We start from the raw sequence: 20,941 nt of genomic DNA on the forward strand, positions 1-20,941 counted from the left end.
GGTTGGTTGGTTGGTCTGGGTGTCCCAGAGGTGTTCTCTGAAACGTTCTGCAAGTAGGCGGCCTGTCTCCCCAATATAGAGGAGGCCACATCGGGTGTAGCGGATGCAATAGATGATGTGTGTGGAGGTGCAGGTGAATTTGTGGTGGATATGGAAGTGTCCCTTGGGGCCTTGGAGGGAGGTAAGGGGGGAGGTGTGGGCGCAAGTTTTGCATTTCTTGCGGTTGCAGGGGAAGGTGCATTTCAGAGAACACCTCTGGGACACCCGGACCAACCAACCCAACCACCCCGTAGCCCAACACTTCAACTCCCCCTCCCACTCCACCAAGGACATGCAGGTCCTTGGACTCCTCCATCGCCAGACCATGGCAACACGACGGTTGGAGGAAGAGCACCTCATCTTCCGCCTGGGAACCCTCCAACCACAAGGGATGAACTCAGATTTCTCCAGTTTCCTCATTTCCCCTCCCCCCACCTTGTCTCAGTCAAATCCCTTGAACTCAGCACCGCCTTCCTAACCTGCAATCTTCTTCCTGACCTCTCCACCCCCACCCCACTCTGGCCTATCACCCTCACCTTGACCTCCCTCCACCTATCGCATTCCCAACGCCCCTCCCCCAAGTCCCTCCTCCCTACCTTTTATCTTAGCCTGCTGGACACACTATCCTCATTCCTGAAGAAGGGCTGATGCCCGAAACGTCGATTCTCCTGTTCCTTGGATGCTGCCTGACCTGCTGTGCTTTTCCAGCAACACATTTTCAGCCCTTATGGATGATGAACAGGCTATCAGGAGGCAAGTTACTCGCTGATTCCCAGCCTCTGACCTTTTGCAGCCATTTTATTCATATGGCTGATCCAGTTCAATTTCTGGCCCATGGTAACTCCCAGTATGTTGACAGTGGGATGATTCAATGATGGTAATGCCAAAGAACCTAACCAACATTCATTCTTGTTGGAGGTAGTCATTGACAGGCATTTGTGCAGAGTGGATATTACTTGCCTCCCCAAAGAGAAGGCCTAACAATGCAGTCTGCCTTCAGTTATACATTAGGCTTATCAGTGTGGACGTCGTATTTCAATTTATAGGACTTTATACAGAATAAATCACTTTTAGGGCTGGTATTCTTCAGTTCCTGAAGGCAGTTGGAGAAGGTCACAAGGTCACATTTGGGCGGTTGCTTTACCTGAAACAGTACATGGGTAGTGTCTCCCACTAATCATCCTTCTCTAACCAAAAAAAGGTTCTGTAGAACGGTTGGGAAGGTGACAAGTGTTTACTTTCATGTTTCATATTTTCAGCAGTCTCTTTGGGAATTTAGAATAGTGGAAATGGAGATTAGGGCAGTTGAGTGTTCTTCCTGCAGTATGTGGGAGATAAGGGTCACCAGCAGTGTCCCTGCTGACTTCAACTGTGGGATATGCACCAATGCCAGCTCCGCGAGAACAGTGTTAGGGAACTGGAGATGGACGAACTGCAGATCATTCGGGAGGTGGAGGGGATTACAGGGAGGTAGTTACTCCACAGCCACTTGAAGAAGGTAGATGGGTTATACTGAGGGGTAGGAAAGGCGGTGCAAGGGTCTCCTGTGGTGGTTCCCCTCCACAAGTACACCATTTTGGATACTGTTGGGGGCGGGGGGTGACAAGCAATGGGTTACAGGTCACTGGGGCAGAGTCTGTCCCTGTTACTCAAAGGGGAAGGGGGAAAGAGGGAAGAGGAGCAGAGCTCTAGTCATTGGGGATTCCATAGCTAGGGGACAGATAGGAGGTTCTATGGGAATGAGCGAGACTCATGGTTGGTGTGATGCCTCCCAGGGGCCAGGATTTGTGATGTCTCTGATTAGGGATAGTCAACACGGTTTTGTGAAGGATAGGTAGTGTCTCACTAACCTTAGTGAGTTCTTTTGAGAAGGTGACAAAGCAGGTGGATGTAGGTAAAGCGGATGATGTGTATATGGATATCAGTAAGGCGTCTGATAAGGTTCCACACCATAGGCTACTGCGCAATATACAAAGTTTTGGGGGTGAAGGTGATTTCATGGTTTAGATCAGAAATTGGCTAGCTGAAAGACGACAGAGGGTGGTGGTTGACAGGATACGTCCATCGTGGAACTCACTTCCTCTGGCAGATCATTCCATACACATACCACCCTGTGCGTGAAAAAGTTGTCTCTTAGGTCCCTTTTATATCTTTCCCCTCTCACCCTAAACCTATACCCTCTAGTTCTGGACTCCCTGACCCCAGGGAAAAGACTTTGTCTATTTACCCTATCCATGATCCTAATGATTTTGTAAACCTCTATAAAGTCACCCCTCAGCCTCTGATGCTCCAGAGAAAACAGCCCCAGCCTGTTCAGCCTCTCCCTCTAGCTCAGATCCTCCAACCCTGGCAACATCCTTGTAAATCTTTTCTGAACCCTTTCAAGCTTCACAACATCTTTCCGATCGGAAGGAGACCAGAATTGCACGCAATATTCCAACAGTGGCCTAACCCATGTCCTGTACAGCCGCAACATGACCTCCCAACTCCTGTACTCAATACTCTGACCAATAAAGGAAAGCATACCAAACGCCTTCTTCACTATCCTATCTACCTGCGACTCTACTTTCAAGGAGCTATGAACCTGCACTTCAAGGTCTCTTTGTTCAGCAACACTCCCTAGGACCTTACCACTAAGTGTATAAGTCCTGCTAAGATTTGTTTTCCCAAAATGCAGCACTTCACATTTATGTGAATTAAACTCCAACTGCCACTTCTCATCCCATTGGCCCATATCCTGTTGTAATCTGAGGCAACCCTCTTTGCTGTCCACTACACCTCCAATTTTGGTGTCATCTGCAAACTTACTAACTGTACCTCTTATGCTCGCATCCAAATCATTTATGTAAATGACAAAAAGTAGTGAACACAGCACCGATCCTTGTGGCACTCCACTGGTCACAGGCCTCCAGTCTGAAAAACAACCCTCCACCACCACCCTCTGTCTTCTACCTTTCAGCCAGTTCCGTATACAAATGGCTAGTTCCCCCTGTATTCCATGAGATCTAACCTTGCTAATCAGTCTCCCATGGGGAACCTTGTCGAACACCTTACTGAAGTCCGTAAAGAGCCTTTTACTTCAGATGAAGGCTAACACAAGGGGACTTAGCTTTAAATTGAGGGTCGATAGATTTAGGACAGATCTCGGGGGTAGTTTCTTTACTCAGTAGTAGGGGCGTGGAATGCACTGACTGCAACAGGAGTAGACTCGCCGATGTTAAGGACATTTAAATGGGCATTGGACATACATATGGATAATAATGGAATTAGATTACTTTACTTTACTTACTTACAGTGTGGAAACAGGCCCTTCGGCCCAACAAGTCCACACCGCCCCGCCGAAGCGTAACCCACCCATACCCCTAACCCTACATCTATATCTACCCCTTACCTAACACTACGGGCAATTTAGCATGGCCAATTCACCTGATCTGCACATCTTTGGACTGTGGGAGGAAACCAGAGCACCCGGAGGAAACCCACGCAGACACGGGGAGAATGTGCAAACTCCACACAGTCAGTCGCCTGAGGCGGGAAATGAACCCGGGTCTCTGGCGCTGTGAGGCAGCAGTGCTAACCACTGTGCCACCGTGCCGCCCACGTAGGTTAGATCGGTATCACATTAATTTCACAGGTCGGCGCAATACGGAGGGGTGAAGGGCCTGTACTGCGCTGTAATGTTCTAACCATCTGGTGAAACCCTAACTTCTCATTCATTTCATGTGCTGTTTGTCATTCTGCCTCACCACAGTGACTATTCTTCAGAAACAGTACGTTGACCTTTCAGAGTCATCATCTCTCCCTCTGATAACTATTATCTTTCTCTTACTTGTCCCAAAAGGCTAGATTGATTGTTCACCCTTTAATTTATCTCTGGGTCGCTATCTCAATTTCTTTCTTACCTCTTTGTTGTTCACACTCCCTGTCTCACATGTGTTTCATGCTCTCTCTCATGTGCATCTGTTTCACCTAATTTTCATGCACTGCATTTTTTTCCCTCTCTGTCTCTCTCACTTCACGTTTGTCTCTACTTCTCTCTCTTGCTGGTCAGTCCCACTTTTACTGCTGGGGAGTCAATCATCATTCCTACCTGGCTCGGGGAGTCTCGGGATTGACTGCACTGTCGCTGCAGATGAGCAAGAGGGTAACGTACACCTGAGGTGGAGGCTGAACGACCAAGGCGATGGCTGAGTGCGGAGTCTAGAAAGGAAGAAAGAGGGAGAGGGGGTCAAGCAGAGATTTGAAAAAGGAGCATCGTGGAAAACTCAACACTTCATCAGTAACTTGCATGAATTAGGCAAACCCCACCTGACCAAAGTGAATATGGAGCCCATATCCTGATTAAATCATGTATCTGATATATTTTCAGATGTGACCATGACTGGCAAGATCATAGTTTATTGTTCATACAATACACAGTAGCTGGATGTAGGCTTGCTCGCTGAGCTGGAAGGTTTCAGATGTTTTGTCACCATTCCAAGGAAACCCAAACATGTAAATAGAAAGCAGCAAACATAGCAGTGCTTCATCCAGAGGCTCACTGAAGAGGTTACCTAGTATGGTGATGAAATGTCTGAAAGTGAACCTTGCAGCTCTGCGAACAAACCTACATCCAGAACCTCAACCTGAGCTACAAATCTTCTCAAAACGTGCTGACACAGTAGCTGTCCTACCGTGATGATCTAACAGCTTACATTGCCTGGCAGCTCTGAGAGAGTAAATGAGACATTACGAAGCAAAATTTGACAAGAGGCCACAAGAGATATTAAGGATGACCAGAGTGAAAGGAAAAGAGCATGTGTTTTGATTTTATTTGGGGGGTGGGGTTGGAGAGGTGAGGGGGGGAGACAGTGCGTGGTGGTTGGGGGGGGCGCAGTGGAGAAAATAAGGAAGAGCACATGCTAGAGGGACTGGAGAGGTGAGGCTGTGCACAGGGAGAGTGTGGACAGAAAAATGTATATGGGGGAGGAGAAGAGGGCAGGAGGGAACAGCACTTGATGGGGGTGGGGGGGGTGTAGTAGACAAGAGCATTTGTGAGTAGGAAAAAAAAAGAAAAGAGGAAGGGGAAAACAGGAAGGATGAGATGGTAGGAGAGGGGAGGACACGCATGAGACAGCAAATGGAACAAGGTATAACCTCATGGAGAAGTACTGCAGCATACCCATGAATCCCCCCTATTCAGCAATGGAGATGCTGAATGGCCACTTTTCTAATAAAAATGCACTTTGATTTATTATCATTCTGAATTAAGGGTTATTTTAGGCATTACAGTCCTGGTTGGAGACTAATTTCAGGGGTGACATGTTTCCATAGAACTCTATAATAGGGAAACAAATGGAGACATAGGAGTGACTGAAAACAGATGGAGGTTGTACAGACAGAATGGGCATTCAAATTAATAAGGCTCTTAATTCAAGTTTTACCCATCCTTCACAGAGGGGAGACTATAATGTCCCACATGTTACACAGTGAGACTGTCTGGGTATATGTATGGCAGATTAACAACTAAATGTATCTTCCAGGACGGATAAAGACCAACAAAACATGGGTGGGAGTGGATGGGAATGGCGACTGTCAGTCAGGCCATTCTTTATAAAAGGTTGGCCAAGCACTAGCCAATCACGTTGAGCCAGCCAACCTACCTACACTCCGTTGGCAAGTCATCGGGCAGGGTTGGGGCAGCCCTGATCGTGAGGGCCCCTTGATTGTACAGCCTTCTGCTCCCTGAGTTTTCAGTGGTATTGCCGAAGCATTCTCCTCCTTATCCATGGATTCGTTGGTTCCACTCCTGCCAGGGGCACCTCCTGGTGGTGAAATGGAGGCACTGTCAGTTCTTTCAACAAGCAACAGGTGCGACAAACCTAACTTGAAGTTATGAAATGCCTTTGACACAGTTATGGGGAAAAAGGAGAGTGGGGCTAATTGGTCTCTTTGCATGCTGTCACATTCTAGCTGGGCTAATGGAGACTCACTCTGGCTGTGGGAGGATTGGCCTCATACTGGCAGAGGGAGGGGCTCGGGAGGGAAGATCTCAAACCCACTCTGGGGTGAGCCTTTGAAGAAAGCACCATCCCACAGGAGTCTTCCTGGTAAATAGCTCTGGCTCCAATACTGCAATGTCAGATTAACACCTATATCCCAAGATCAGTCTGGCTGCCTGCCAATACTCTGGGAAGGGTTAGACTGGGACATGCCATTTGGAAGACAGGAACAAGTTTTACAATGTTGAATTTAACTGAAAACCGATCAGTCAATCAATATTGTGGTTTTGTCTAGGTAGCTCAAAGTCAGTATCCAATTGAAGCATAGCCATAGGGGTGGGGCTGAGAGATTGCTCAACAATCTGATGCTACCCCATTCTTTTACCTGATCACACTAATACATGGAGGGATACACATGCAGATAGACAGAAAAACCTAAAGAATAACACCGAAAGGAGGACCCTGTCCAAATGATCCCTTTACTCGCAGATTGTCGACCCATGACCTCCTCCCAGCAACTAACAAAGTCATATCACGACATTGACTGATCGAGTGGCCACAATTTGGCCAATGACAGATTCCTAGTCATCCCTTAGAATCAAATCAGAAGACACTGACTCAACCTGTCCCCAGAGGGCTAAGATAAGGAGGGGTGGACATACAGTTGTTTGTCAACTTAGACTTGAATTCTATTTAGATAGTATTCCTCCTGCACATCAGAACAAACGCAATAACGCCAAATGTCAAATTATGGCAACAATTTGGGTAGAAAAATGTGTTGTTGGAAAAGTGCAGCAGGTCAGGCAGCATCCAAGGAGCAGGAGAACCGACGTTTCAGGCATTCTTCAGGAATCGGTGGGAGGATTGGAAAGAGAAGTTGTTCAGAGTGAGGACCAGTTCAGTCAGTTGAAGGAGGGTGTCAGTGGAAGGGTACTGGTTGGCTCGGCGGGAAAGGAAGAAGCGGAGGGCTTTGAGGCCTTAGTGATGGGGGATGGAGGTGATTAGGGATTGGATGTCTATGGTGACGATTAGGCGTTGGGGCCAGGGAAGCGAAAAATCATGGAGGAGGTGGAGGGCGTGGGTGGTGTCCCAAACATAGGTGGGGAGTTCTTGGACTAAGAGGGACAGGACCGTGTCGAGGTATGCAGAGATGAGTTCGGTGGGGAAGGAGCAGGCTGAGACAATGGGTCAGCCGAGGCAGTCAGGTTTGTGGATTTTGGGCAGGAGGTAGAAACGGTGTGGGGTTGTGGGACTAGGAGGTTGGAGGCGGTGGATGGGAGATCCCCTGAGGTGATGAGGTTTTGGATGGTCTGGGAGATGATGGTTTGGTGGTGGGAGGTGGGGTCATGGTCAAGGGGCAGTAGGAGGTGTCCGCGAGCTGGCGTTTAGCCTCAGCAGTGTAAAGGTCGGTGCGCCAAACTACCACCATGCCTCCCTTGTCTGCCGGTTTGATAGTGAAGTTGGGGTTGGAGCGGAGGGCTGCACATTCCAAGGGTGAGAGGTTGGAGTGGGTGAGAGGGGTAGACAGGTTGAGATGGTTAATGTCGTGGCAGCAGTTGGCTATGAAGAGATTGAGGGCGGGTAAAAAGCCAACACGGGATGTCCAGGTGGATGGAGTGTGTTGGAGGTGGGAGAAGGGGTCGTCAGAGGTTGGGCGAGAATCCTGGTTGAAGAAGTAGGCGTGGAGGCGAAGGCAGCGGAAGAATTGTTCGATGTCTCCGCGTGTTGAACTTGTTAATCTGAGCTCATAGGGGGATGAAGTTGAGGCCTCTGCTGAGGACTGATCTTTCATCCTCAGAGGGGGATGTCTGGAGGGATGGTGAAAATACGGCAGGGCTGGGAGCTAGGACCTGGTGTGGGGCTGGAGACGCATAGAACATAGAAGAATACAGCGCAGTACAGGCCCTTCGGCCCTCGATGTTGCGCTGATCCAAGCCCACCTAACCTACACTAACCCACTATCCTCCATATACCTATCCAATGCCCGCTTAAATACCCATAAAGAGGGAGAGTCCACCACTGCTACTGGCAGGGCATTCCATGAACTTACGACTCGCTGAGTGAAGAACCTACCCCTAACATCAGTCCTATATCTACCCCCCCTTAATTTAAAGCTATGCCCCCTTGTAATAGCTGACTCCATACGTGGAAAAAGGTTCTCACTGTCAACCCTATCTAACCCCCTAATCATCTTGTACACCTCTATCAAGTCACCCCTAAACCTTCTTTTCTCCAATGAAAACAACCCCAAGTGCCTCAGCCTTTCCTCATAGGATCTTCCTACCATACCAGGCAACATCCTGGTAAACTTCCTCTGCACCCGTTCCAGTGCCTCCACATCCTTCCTATAGTATGGCGACCAAAACTGCACACAATATTCCAGATGCGGCCGCACCAGAGTCTTATACAACTGCAGCATGTGGCGTGGTTGTTGTGCAGGTGAGTGACGTCACTGGGGGGCAGAAGTAGATGCAGCGACGGCAGAAATGGTGTTGTTCCCAGTGGCTGTGGACCCTGGGGAGGCCGCGAATCTGTCAGCAATGGTCTTCCTGGCGATCATGGAGGCGGTTGTCTGGGAGGCAATCGCGGAGGCTGCATGGTCGGTGGGGGCGGAAGTGACACCACGGTTCGCGGCGGCAGTTGCTGTAGCTGCCGCGTTGGTAATGGCGCCCGAGCGGTTCAGGAGGCCAATGGAAGATACTGGAACGGTCGAGGAATCCGGAGTGTGGGGGTAAGCACATGAAAGTTTTTGGTACTTACTGTCTTTAATTTCCAATATGGCTAGGAGGAACTGTTTGTTTGGTGTATGGATTCTTCTGTGGATGAACAGTAGAGGTCCTTTACAGGCCTGTGAGAGTGTTGCCCTGAACTGGGGTAGTGCTGACTGCAGGGAATGTAGGTAGCGGCGCATGACTGCAAGAGTGGAGCGGAGGATCCGGAGGGAGGTCTGTTGTTGGAGGCTACGGATTTGTCGTAGGTACTGGTTGGGTCCAAATTCTGTTGGTCCGAACATAGTCCGGAGTCCATGTAGAATCAGTTGGTTCCGTAGACAGATGCTGAGGAAGGAGATGTGGCTGTGGTAGCGAGTCTGTTCGAGGACGTGGCTGAAGAGTTTCTGGGCAGAGGAGATGACCTTGGGGTGCAGTGAGAAAGGGACTCACTGAAATCCTTGTAGAGGGAGGAAGAGAGCTTCTTCAAGGAAGGCATCCTTGCAAGAGGATTTGCAGTAGGTTAAAATCAACTAGGAGAAAGTGAGGACTGCAGATGCTAGAGATCAGAGCTGAAAAATGTGTTGCTGGAAAAGTGCTGCAGGTCAGGCAGCATCCAAGAAGCAGGAAAATCGATGTTTCGGGCATAAGCCCTTCTTCAGGTAGCCTGGTGGCTTGGGGGTTAGCACTGCCGCCTCTCAGCACCAGGGACTAAGGTTTGGGTGGGTGGATCTTGCACATTGTTTCCAGTTTCCTCCAGTCCAAAGATGTGCAGGTTAGGTGGATTGGCCATGCTAAATTGCCCATGATGTGCAGAGATGCACAGGTTAGATAGGATTAGCCTTGGTTAATGCATAGTTACAGGGATAGGGTAGGGGGAGGGGATGCTCTTCAGAGAATTGGTGTGGACTCAATGGACTGAATGGCCTGTTTCCACACTGTTAGAATTCTAGGACCTCAATTTGAGAGACAAGGCAAAAAAGATAAGACCATAACATACAGAAGGTAAAAACAGGGACTGCAGATGCTGGAAAAGTACAGGTCAGGCAGCATCCAAGGAGCAGGAAAATCGACGTTTCAGGCAAAAGCCCTTCATCAGGAATAGAGGCAGGGTGCCTGCTGAGTAGAGAGATAAATGAGAGGGGGGTGGGGAGAAAGTAGCATAGAGTAAATGACCTGGGGTTGCAGTGAGAGAGACACTCACTCAGATTCTTGTAGAGAGGAGGAAAACGTCTTCAAGACAAGTATTTGTTTTTAACGCTACTGCAAATCCTCTTGCAAGGATGCCTGCCTTGAAAAGGTTTTCCTCCTCTCTCTACAAGAATCTGAGTGAATGTCTCTCTCACTGCAACCCCCAGGTCATCTACTCTATGCTACTTTCTCCCCACCCCCCTCTCATTTATCTCTCCACTCTGCAGGCACCCTGCCTCTATTCCTGATGAAGGGCTTTTGCCCGAAACATTGATTTTCCTGCAATAACATAGCAGAATAGAGACCATCCAGTCTGCTTCGCCATGTGATAAGGGTTGACATGTTTCTCAACCTCATGTGCTTGCATTCTCACCGTAACCTTTGATCTTCTTACTGATCAGAAAGTCAATCTTAAGAACAATCAATGACTTGGCCTCCATGGCCTCTTGCAGCAAAGAGTTCCACAGATTAGCCACCTTTTGATGCAGGAATGCCTCACCTCAGTTCGAAAGGTTGCCCCTGCACCCTGAGGCCGCGCCCCAAATTCTAGTCTCTCTTTCTATTGGAAAGATCTTCTCTCAGTGTTCCGTAACTTTCAATCATTTCACCACTCATCCTAAATTCCATATTTTCATTGGTGCTCCACGCCGCTCTGACTAACTACTCAAAATACCCAGTAAATTAACTGAGTTACAGCAGAAGGATGAAAACTTAAAACAATGGTATCAAAAGACATGCACAGAAAAAGAATCTGAATGTATCCCTGAATGTTACTATCTTAAAAATGACGCCTTAATGAGGAAATGGAGAGCATCACATATTCAGGCAGATGAGAAATGGGCAGAAGTTCATCAAATCTTATTGCCAGTAGGGTATAGAAAGGAGGTGTTATGAGTGGTGCATGAGCTAGCATTTGGGGGTCATTTAGGAGTGAGGAAAACACAGGCTAGAATACAAAGCCATTTGTATTGGCCTGGACTGCACAAGGATGTAGTTGAATTTTGCCAGACACGTCATACATGACAGGTAATTGGAAAACCATAGACTGTAATAAAACCCACACCTTTAATAGCTGGGCGGCTCAGTGGTTAGCACTGCTGCCTCACAGCGCCAGGGACCCAGGTTCAATTCCAGCTTCGGGCAACTGACTGTGTGGAGTTTGCACATTCTCCCAGTGTCTGTGTGGGTTTCCTCCGGGTGCTCCAGTTTCCTCCCACAGTCCAAAGATGTGAATTGACCATGCTGAATTGCCCGTAGTGTTAGGTGGAATAGTCAAGGATAAATATAGGGGAGGGAGTCGGGTGGGTTACTCTTTGGAGGGTCAGTGTGGACTTGGGCTGAAGGGCCTGTTTCCACACTGTAGTGAATCTAATCTATAGAGTACAGACCCATTGCTCCTCATATGACATGTCCTTTATTCCTGAGATCATTGCTGTAAACCTCCTCTGGACACCCAAGGCCAGTGCATCTTTCCTTAGGTATGGGGACCAAAACTGCTCCCAATATTTCAAGTGCTGTCTGACCAGAGCATTGTATTGCTGGGGCTACATATCAGCTCTTGTATCCTAGCCTTCTTGAAATGAATGTCAACTTTGCATTTGTCTTTGTAACTACCAACTGAACCTACATGTTAACCTTCAGGGAGTCCTTGTTCAGGATTCTCAAGCCCCTTTGTGCTTCAAATTTCTGAAGGCTTTCACGGTTTAGAAAACAACCCTCACCTCTACACTCCCTATCAAAACGTATAATCTCAGACTTTGCCACACTGCATTCCATCTACCACTTCTTTGTCCCTCCACTTATCTAAGTCTTCTGCAAACTTTGCGAAATGCCTTCAGTCCCTTCATAAAAGATTGCTAAAGTATAACATGAATACTTGTTGTCCTAACACTGATCCCTGCAGAACTCCACTAGTCACTGGCTGCTATTTTGAAAACAAAACAGATTATACTCACTCTCTCCCTTCTGCCAGTCAGCAATCCTCTATCGAGGGACTGTTTCATAACCAAGACAAACTGCGCAATGCCAAGTATATTAGCCAGATAACCCAGTGACTAGCTGATCAAATCTGACCCACAGATCACACTGTTGCCCAGCAGCTCCCACATACTACTGCTGCAACACATGAAATGGAATAGAGCTGACTGGATAGGCAATGAATTAATTTGGGTATTAAAGTGGCAAGTATAATGTCTAACTGTAATAATGTCTCCTGATTTAAGCCAATTGGCTCAACAAAAGAAGTGGATGAAACACCCACCAATCAGGTGTTTTCTTGTCATGTCATATTAGTTCTCATCAGAAGGAACAAGTTGAAAGACCACTCTTTGCCATCGTTCTATGGCTCACTGTTACTGCCCTTCCCACAGGTCTACTCTTCTCCTTATGAAACAGTTAATTCTGCTCTATTTCCTGCTCCTTACAAAACTACTATCCCTCTTCTCATCCACTCCTTATACTTGTACCGCTTCAGAAGCACAGATTCCTCTTTTCTGTTGCTGACTTGCTGCACACACACAGTCTGTCAGAGTCCAGACTGTACTCAATCAACCCAGGGTGGCAAATCCCAAAACAAAATTCTACATTTGGACAGCATTTGCTGAACAATCCCAAGCACGCTTTCAACAGCATTAACCATCAATTTAAGAGAAACAGTTGAGCACTCTCAGCCACACATTTACACTCACTAGGGGAGATGCACACTCAGATGCCAGGCCCCATTCTCTATATTGGAAAGAATAGATGAGAGCCCTATACCCCTTTAGAATTAATCATGAATTTTGGGAACAGTTTCTTCATGGCAATGCTTCAACCAATAAATCAAGTTGCCAAATAACCCCCTTTTTCTCCAGTCAACTAAATTCTAAAGAAATATTTCTGTACTCAAAACATTAACTTTCCCTTCACAGATGCTTCCAAACCTGTTGAGTTTCTTGAACAAGTTGTTTTTTGTTTAAGATTTCCAGCCTTTGCAGTTTTTTTTTATTTCAGTATAAACAGCTGTGATTGTTTGAAATTTGGCATTCTTGTGTTCGTCCTGATAAGTGCAAGATAGAAAACTTTGACAACATGTCTCTCTCTTCAGCAGTGTAAAGGAATAGTGTTCCAGAATGTCTCAGATCATTGGAATCATAGTTGTTGACATAGTGGGGAAAGAATTCAGTCTCAAAATCCTCCATTGTACATTACCTTAACGCATTCAATGGTCACTTTAAATAGAAAGGCAGTAAAACTAGATCATCTGTCCCATCAGGCTCGGATGCAACACTACACCCTCAGTCACCAGTGCAGATGTTAGATTGGCTTTCTTAAGGGTGAATTATTAAAAATAACTGGCCTGGATGGAGGGCCCAGTCGCGCATTCAAATCCGGTGTGGACCAGCTGGCAAGAGCACTCTCAGACATCTGCAACCCTCCCGTACTACAATCTAAAGTCCCCACCTGCTTCAAGATGACCACAATCCAGTAGTGCAAAAGAAAAAAACATGCAGCATCGTCCAGTGGCTCTGACATCCATAATTATGAAGATTGGTCACAGCTCACATCAACTCCAGCCTCCCAGACTACCTTGACCCCTTGCAATTTGCCTGCCACATTACAGGTCCTCGACAGACCCCCACCTCCCTGACCCTTTACCCAGCCCTGCAATATCTCGACATGGATACCTAATTATTTACCAAACCTCTGCAATCAACACCATAATTCCAAATAAATTCATCTCCCAAGTCTGGGACATAGGCCTCCGCCTACACAGACCAGTGCATCACTCCTCCTATCCAATGACTTCATCTATACATCCAGTTGCATCAGGAAAGCGAGCAACATAATCAAACACCCCTCCTAACCCAGTTATACTCTCTTCCACCCGCTTTCATCTAACAGAACATAAACATACAAACAGATTCAAGAATAGCTTCTTCCCTGCGTTTAGCAGACTTTTGAACGGACCTCTAATGTTAATTCCGTTCTGCACCTCCTTGGCAACATCGTATCCTATACTGTGTTCTGTTACCCTGATGCACTTGCATAGAACAATCTGCCTGTAAAGCACATAAACACTTTTCACTGTACCATCAGCACTCGTGACATTAATATATCTAATAAAATCAATCCAATCAACCTTTGGAGCATGCCACTCAACCCCCAGAGATCTGTCTGCACTCCTTTCCCAGGTCAGCTTACCTTCTGGGTCCTGTGCCTTCCTGCTGCAAGGCAGATTTCGCTGCCAACCGTGCCCGGAACTAGCCTCCCCAGGGGAGCTCCGTGCCTCTGGGTTGGTGACTGAACGTGGACAGCAGATGTTGGTGAAGGCTGGGGCTCTGTCTTGTCCTTGGGTCTTCACCGTTGCATGGTAGACAGCGGGGCAGACCCTCTGGGCTGAGCCAGGTTTGAGACTCTCATAGGCCGGAGGGCGTTTGCAAGCCAGTGGGAGGTAAGGCCACACTAGGGAGCCTGGGCCAGGCAGGCTAGGGTGCTCCAGTAGCCCATGCACTACTGGCATCTTATAGAGGCTGGACAGAGGCCGGGAAGGGGTGCTGGCTGTACTAATGGAGCAGAACACATTTTGTACACTTGAGAGTTCTTTGTCCACCTTCTGGTCACCAGAGGCCTGGGTGACCAGTGAGTGAGTGGTGACTTTCACAGAGGAGCAGATGACACTGAGTGACGGGGGCTTGTCCCTCTCAGCCTTCTGATAAAGATGGGTCTGACGGCCTGCTAATGCTGACTGGGCCAAAGCCTTCATGGTATGGGATGTGGGCAGCTCCTTCTCAGGACGGTGCTGACCAGATGCCTGTGGGGGAAGGGGCGTTGAGTGGCTTCTTGCCCTCCCTGAGGGCACCATGACACCCTGATGCAGGCCATCCTCCTTCTGCACTCTGGGAATCGGCTGCCCAGCAGACTGGGCATCTCCTGGGGTGGGGGCTGAGTCGCCATGTTGCAGGACAGGGAGCTTGGAGCCAGGCTGGCTGGCGACAGTGAGGGCAAGGGAAGTCTTGTAGGCCTTCTGGGAGGCGGACTGAGGGAAGGCCAAGAGAGGCGGACGATGCAGGAGAAGGTTTGGAAAAGGGGGAGGAATGTCATGGGGTGAGCCTCTGGAGTCAGCCTGGTAAGGAGCCTTGGGACCCCCTAGGCTCAAACCCCTGCTTGTACTGGATTTCGGGAAGACAAACTTGCTCCACTTTGCTTCCCGTGTGGCATCTTCGGGTAGAGGGTACTTCATTTCCTCGTAAATGGCCTCACTGTGGTCTGAATCTTCATCAGCTGCACTCTGCTCTTTGAAAACATCTCCGACCATCTCAATGTAGACTGGCTCCTCCTCACCCTCCTCCTCCTCGCCTGCCACCTCTTCCTCCGAGCCGCAGGGAGGCTCAGCGGGTGGAGTGTACCTGGGCCCAGATGTCACAGGGAGGGATGTCCTGCCAGCAGAGGCTTCATCGAAGGACACGGAGAGCTGGGTGTTGGGGCTCCGCTTCGGCTTCAGGGGTGGGATCCTTCGCCCGCTGTCTCCTGCCTCGAGGCCTGGCCTCTGCGTCACTGGAAGGAGAAGAGAGAGACAGGTGATTGCTGCTTCCTGGGCACAGACCATGGCTGCCATGTTGAGGAAACACTTACCAATCTCTAGTGCCTCTCTCCACCCTTTATCCTCCCCTGAGCACCTTTCAACCAAAATTAGTTATTCCGAAGTGTTGCTAGGAAACATGACAAAATCCCACAAACTTCAATGGCAAGGTCATCTTGGTTTTTAATGTGGCGGCAGCTGAGGAATGAACATTACCCACAGAGCACTGGTGTGAACTCCACTCTCATACTCTTCCTACAACATTGGGCATGGGATCTGCAGTTATTAATTGTGGTGTGTCTGATTAGCTGAGTCTGTTTACTAATACTGCTCACTGTATTTGATTAGTTAAGCCTAGTGTGGACCCAGAGAACAGTAAACAATGCTGTAAGGAGGGCTGGAAGCTAGAAGCATGAAGACTCAATTTGAAAGCACTGTGAACAAAGTTCTGACACACCTGGCTGGTACATGGTCCAATATTGCTCACCTTTCTCGCCCTTTGATCCGAGTCCTTCGTCCCCGCTGCTGCTCCTGCCCTCAGGGCACAGGCTGAGTTTGGTGCTGGGATGGCGCCTGGGCTTGCTTGGAGGTTTTCTGGTACAGGAGTGTTCGCCGTTCTCCACACTGCCCACTGAGTGAAGTGACAGAGAGCGGGTGGTCATTCCACTGGCACATGGGTGTGGCCCATGCTCCTGGGAGGCTGGCATGGTCATGAAACCCATTCGGAAGTGCTTGCGGAAGGAGGCGAGATCCCGCACCCTTCCCAGTCCCCCATCCTTGCAGACACTTGGTCGGGAAGAGGAGAAAAGGAGGAAGGGAGTGGGGGATGGGGCAAAGGAAAGAGAGACACAGACAGACCGGGAGGAGGGGGTGGAGGTAGCAAGGAAAGAGGGACATGGAGAGAAAGGGAAGAGATGGAAACAATGACGGAGGAGAAAGAGAAAGGAAAGACAGAGTAGGAAGGAGGTTAGGAGCAAGAAAATAGAGAAATGAAAGGAGAGAAAGACAGGGAAGGAAGCGGAAAGAGGGAGAGGGGAAAGACATTGAGAATCATAAGTAGGTTAAACAAAGGAAAGCAAAGCTTTTTCCTGAACTGTTTACAGAACAGGAGTCAGTGAAGATCATCAAGCACAGGGGCTAAGGTACTTGGTAGGATGAAGGTTACTGTTCTGCATGAGTTGAAGTTTGCAAAGCAGTAAAGCCAGGAGAATGTTGGATTAATGCAAGCCAGATAGCACAAACAACAACATGCTTATGACTAGATACTCTGCTTTGTTAAGTGCAGTTTGTTGAGGAATGAATATTGACTAAGCTATAAAGGAGATTGTGGGCCTTTTATTCAACTAGGAGACCTGATTGGACGCAACATTACACTCTGAAAAATGGTGCCTTTGACAGTGCAGTAACTCCTCAGTCCTGATTCTGTAGCGTTAGCCTATATAGGTCTCAAAACCCCATAAAAAGGAGTGCTCTAAATTGTGCATCCACAACTCAAGGTTGGAATTGTATATGTCAAAGTACAGTGGCCTGAGGCTAATCTCACTGTTAGTGCAATGGTCAAGACCTGAGTTTTTGACTGGTTGGAGGTCATCTGAAGTGGAGTTCTTTGGAGAGGTGAAATGTCCTTCGAAATCATAAAGAAACAGACCCTAGTTTGCTCAAAATGCGTATAAACCTATTGGAACTATCAAGACAGTTGTTAACAGAACTGCTAGGAAATTGTCAAATTAAAGGCATTTGAATCTCTTACCATTTAGAAATTTGCAAATACTGTCTGCAATGTTTAAACAAAATACTCAGCACTATTTTGTTCTACCTGCTAACATACGCCTGATGACTACCACTACTCAATCAGTGCCGCATGACTGATTTTACAAGCTTTTGTGATTACAATGTAGTATCCACAAGTTCACTCTTCATTGGTAACTCCAGGCTACCACCTCTGAGGTGAAGAGGGTGATTGAGGAGTACTGCAATGGATGAATTTATATGGATTTTACCAAAGCTTTCAACAAGTCCCTCATGGTCAGTTCACCCGGAAGATTAAGATGCATGGGATCCACAGTCACTTGGCCATTTCGGATCAGATTTGGCTTGTTCACAGAAGTGCGTGCGTAGTGGGGGAAAGGGTGTTCTTCTGGCTGGAGGGCTGTGACTAGTAGTGTTCTGCTCCATACTGGGACCTCTTGTTTGTGATCTATACAAATCACTTGGATGAAAATGTAGATGGATGGGTTAGTAAGTTTGTCAATAGCACAAATATCAGGGGAGCTGTGGATAGCGTAGAAGGTTCTCAAAGGATACAGCAGGATATAGATCAGTTTCAGACATGGGAGGAGAAATGACAGATGGAGTTTAATTTTGGCAAGTGTAAGGTGCTGCACTTTGGGAGATCAAATGTTAAAGGAAAATATACAGTTGATGGCAGGATGCTGAACTTCATTGACAGAGGGATCTTGAGGTCCTAGTCCACTGTTCCCTGAAAGTAGGTAGGGTGGTACAGAAGTCATATGACATGCTTTCTTTGTTGGTCACGGCATGCAGTACACAAGTGAGGAAAGTGATGATGCAGCTTTATAAAACTTTGATTAGGCCGCACTTGAGTACTGTGTTCAAATCTGGTTGCCAGGAAGGATGTGGAGGCTTTGCTGAGGATACAGAAGAGGTTTACCAGGATGCTGCCTGGATTAGACAGTATGAGCCATGAGGAGAGGCTAGACAAACTAGAGTTGTTTTCTCTGGAGGAGACCTCATAGAAGTTTATAAAACTATGGGAGGTGTAGATAGGACGGACAATCAAAATCTCCCTCTCCCTATGAGGTGAACTGTATAATTATAGAAGGTATGCATGCAAGGCAAGAGAAGTTCAAAGGAGTTGTGAGGAACAAGTTTTGATTGCCCAAAGTGCAACAGCTTACACTTGCCAGAATTAAACTCCATCTGCCATTTCTCCTCCCATGTCTGCATTGGGTTAATTAATGATCTTTTGGATAGGCACATGAAAAAGCAAGGAATAGAGGGATATGGACCATGGGCTCACAGAAGAGATTTGGCATCACATTCAGAACAGAATCGTGGGCCAAAGGCCTGTTCCTGTACTGTACTGTCCTATGTTCTCCCTAAGTGCTTGTTTTATGGGAGTTTTTTTAAAAATCAAAGGTAGACTTTCTTTTGTATTGCCAAGTTCATCAAGAGACTTTGAATTAAATTCTTATGTCAATATGTGTCCTGTGGTCTGCCTACATTGGTTCTGAGTTGATAAGGATGACAGAAGGGAAAAACATGACGACTGGGGACAAGGGTTAGCATGACTTAGCACTCAATAAAACACCATTAATTAGTATAATACAGTCTATGTCTTCCCACATGTTAACCCTCAGATCATAAAACATAATTCCTGTTGATTCAGATGTCTTGAAGTCTTTAACAACATAGCTAGCCAGATTGCTGTAAGACCCTGACTTGCAGTCTGAATTCTGTGCTTAAGCCTATATGGGGTAAATATACATAATAGCAAGCAGACTACTATTACCACCCCACTAAAGGGAAGTGGGTATCATTTTACCAGAACATCTCATTGTAGTGGCCCTTAACCATCTTAAAGGTAGCATAGCATATAGTTATAGCATGGAACCAGACCCTTTAGTCCAACTCCTCCATGCCAACCAAGCTTCCAAAATAAATTAGTCCCACTTGCCTGCATTTGCCCCATATCCTTCTAAACATTTCCTATTCATATACTTCTCCATATGCATTTTAAAAGGGGTAACTGTGCCTGTATCTATGCTTTCCTCCATTCATTTCACATACGAATCACCTTCTGCGAGTAAACATTGCCCCTCCTCTTTTTAAATCTCTCCTCTTATTTTAAAGATATGCCTTTGAATTCACTTATTCTGGGGAAAAGGCTTGGTTATTCACCTTATTTATCCCTCTTATGATTTTATAAACTTTTATAAAAGTCAGCCTCAACCTCCTATGCTCTAGTGAAGAAAATTCCAGCCTTTCCTTTTAACTCAAACCTTCTAGTCTTAGTAACATTGTTGTAAATCTTTTCTGCACCCTTCCAATTTGACAATCTCTTTCATATCACAGGCCAACTGGAATTGTACAAAGCACTCCAAAAGTGGCCTCACCAACATCCTGTAAAATCGCAACGTGAACTCCTATGCTGAATGGTCTGAACAATGAAGGCAAGTTTACCAAACACCTTATTTACCACCTCTGTCCGGGATCAATGTAATAATAAAACAGGCAAAGGGGCTATAAAAGGGGCATGGGTAGCAGAAAAGGGGCATGGTGGGCAAAGGTTGGCATGGACAGTAATGAGGGGGAATGCATTGTGGATAGAGCAGTTTTTGGTATTATCATCGCTTTGACCAAGTATTGGCACAACGGTCTTTTGCCCAGCAACCCTCTGCATATCAGACAGCCATCCTCATGTCTACGGATGGTGGCCATGACTCCCATTTTTACTGATCCAGACATGAAATTCAAGCCACAATATCTGCTCCTTTCCACTTTTTATTTTAAAAAAGCTAAGACAAAAGTACAATTCGGGCAAAATCAACGTTCCACCCCACCCCTCCAAGTTTTCATTCTACCATTACCCAGCCTACACGGCCTCAGCCACTCCTGAAGCCTGATGCAGGAACAGTGGCTAGGATGGAAACAGTGAGATGAGGCGATGAGATAAATGAGTATAAACAAGCTTGACTTAACTATCAAAGATTTGTGGTAGTCAAAGTATGGCCCAAGACCTAGCAGTCGTGCCTGACGATCTAAGTTTCTGGGAATGGAAAGGGCAAGTTTTTTTGGGGGTAAAGAGAAGAAGGACCAGATGGTAGAAGGAAGGTGAGGAAGAGGACAAACAAACATACAAAGCCAGGGCAAGGGACAGATGTTTATGAAAAAAATGGGTGAGGAAGGAAAAATAGAATGGCAGAAGGAAGACGAGCATTGGCCAACGGAATACCTTTTGAAATATGGGCATTGTTGCCATGCCAGTGAACCTTGGTACAGCAAGATCCCACAAACTGCAATGACAGAGCATGATCAGGTGATCTACCTTTGATGATATAGTCAGGTTAGGGAACTTAAACAGGTGGTGACAAGAGTTGGAGATTGCGCTCGAAGAATCTCAGCTATGGAGTAGAAAGACAGCAAGACGGAAATGGTTAAGTGACTGATAGAGAGACAAAGGTAGAGAACTAGAAAGTAGGAGAGAGCTAGAGAAAGTGATATACAGAGAGATTGAGGTCAAAAGATGGACAGAATGATAGAAAGGGTCACAAAAGAAATCAGAGGCATAGAGAGAGATGCAGACAGATTAAGATTTGTGAACATGGAAGAATGAATGAAAATATGGTCCCTGTCTGAAACACACCAATTGCTGTCCAGAGGCAGTGAAATCACAATAAGTGGTTACAAAGCCCAAAACATGCGTGGCATCCTTCTGAGGT

At 47.0% G+C, this 20,941-nt stretch overlaps 1 protein-coding gene across 3 annotated transcripts in view; it reads right to left on the reverse strand.

The window, feature by feature from the left end:
• LOC140492574 (neuronal tyrosine-phosphorylated phosphoinositide-3-kinase adapter 1-like) overlaps positions 1-20,941 on the reverse strand; it is a 32,493-nt gene that overhangs the window by 4,353 nt on the left and 7,199 nt on the right. The window contains exons 3-6 of one of the 3 annotated variants that reach the window (XM_072591547.1): positions 15,967-16,265; positions 14,102-15,454; positions 5,682-5,843; positions 4,130-4,239 (exon numbers count right to left, since the gene is read on the reverse strand). In XM_072591547.1, coding sequence (XP_072447648.1) covers positions 4,130-4,239; positions 5,682-5,843; positions 14,102-15,454; positions 15,967-16,265 — 1,924 coding nt within the window. The remainder of the gene's footprint in view (positions 1-4,129; positions 4,240-5,681; positions 5,844-14,101; positions 15,455-15,966; positions 16,266-20,941) is intronic. The other 2 variants (XM_072591548.1, XM_072591549.1) reach the window with 2 other exon arrangements.

Source organism: Chiloscyllium punctatum, chromosome 21, assembly GCF_047496795.1.
Source record: "Chiloscyllium punctatum isolate Juve2018m chromosome 21, sChiPun1.3, whole genome shotgun sequence".
In the NCBI taxonomy this organism is placed as follows: Eukaryota; Metazoa; Chordata; class Chondrichthyes; order Orectolobiformes; family Hemiscylliidae; genus Chiloscyllium; species Chiloscyllium punctatum.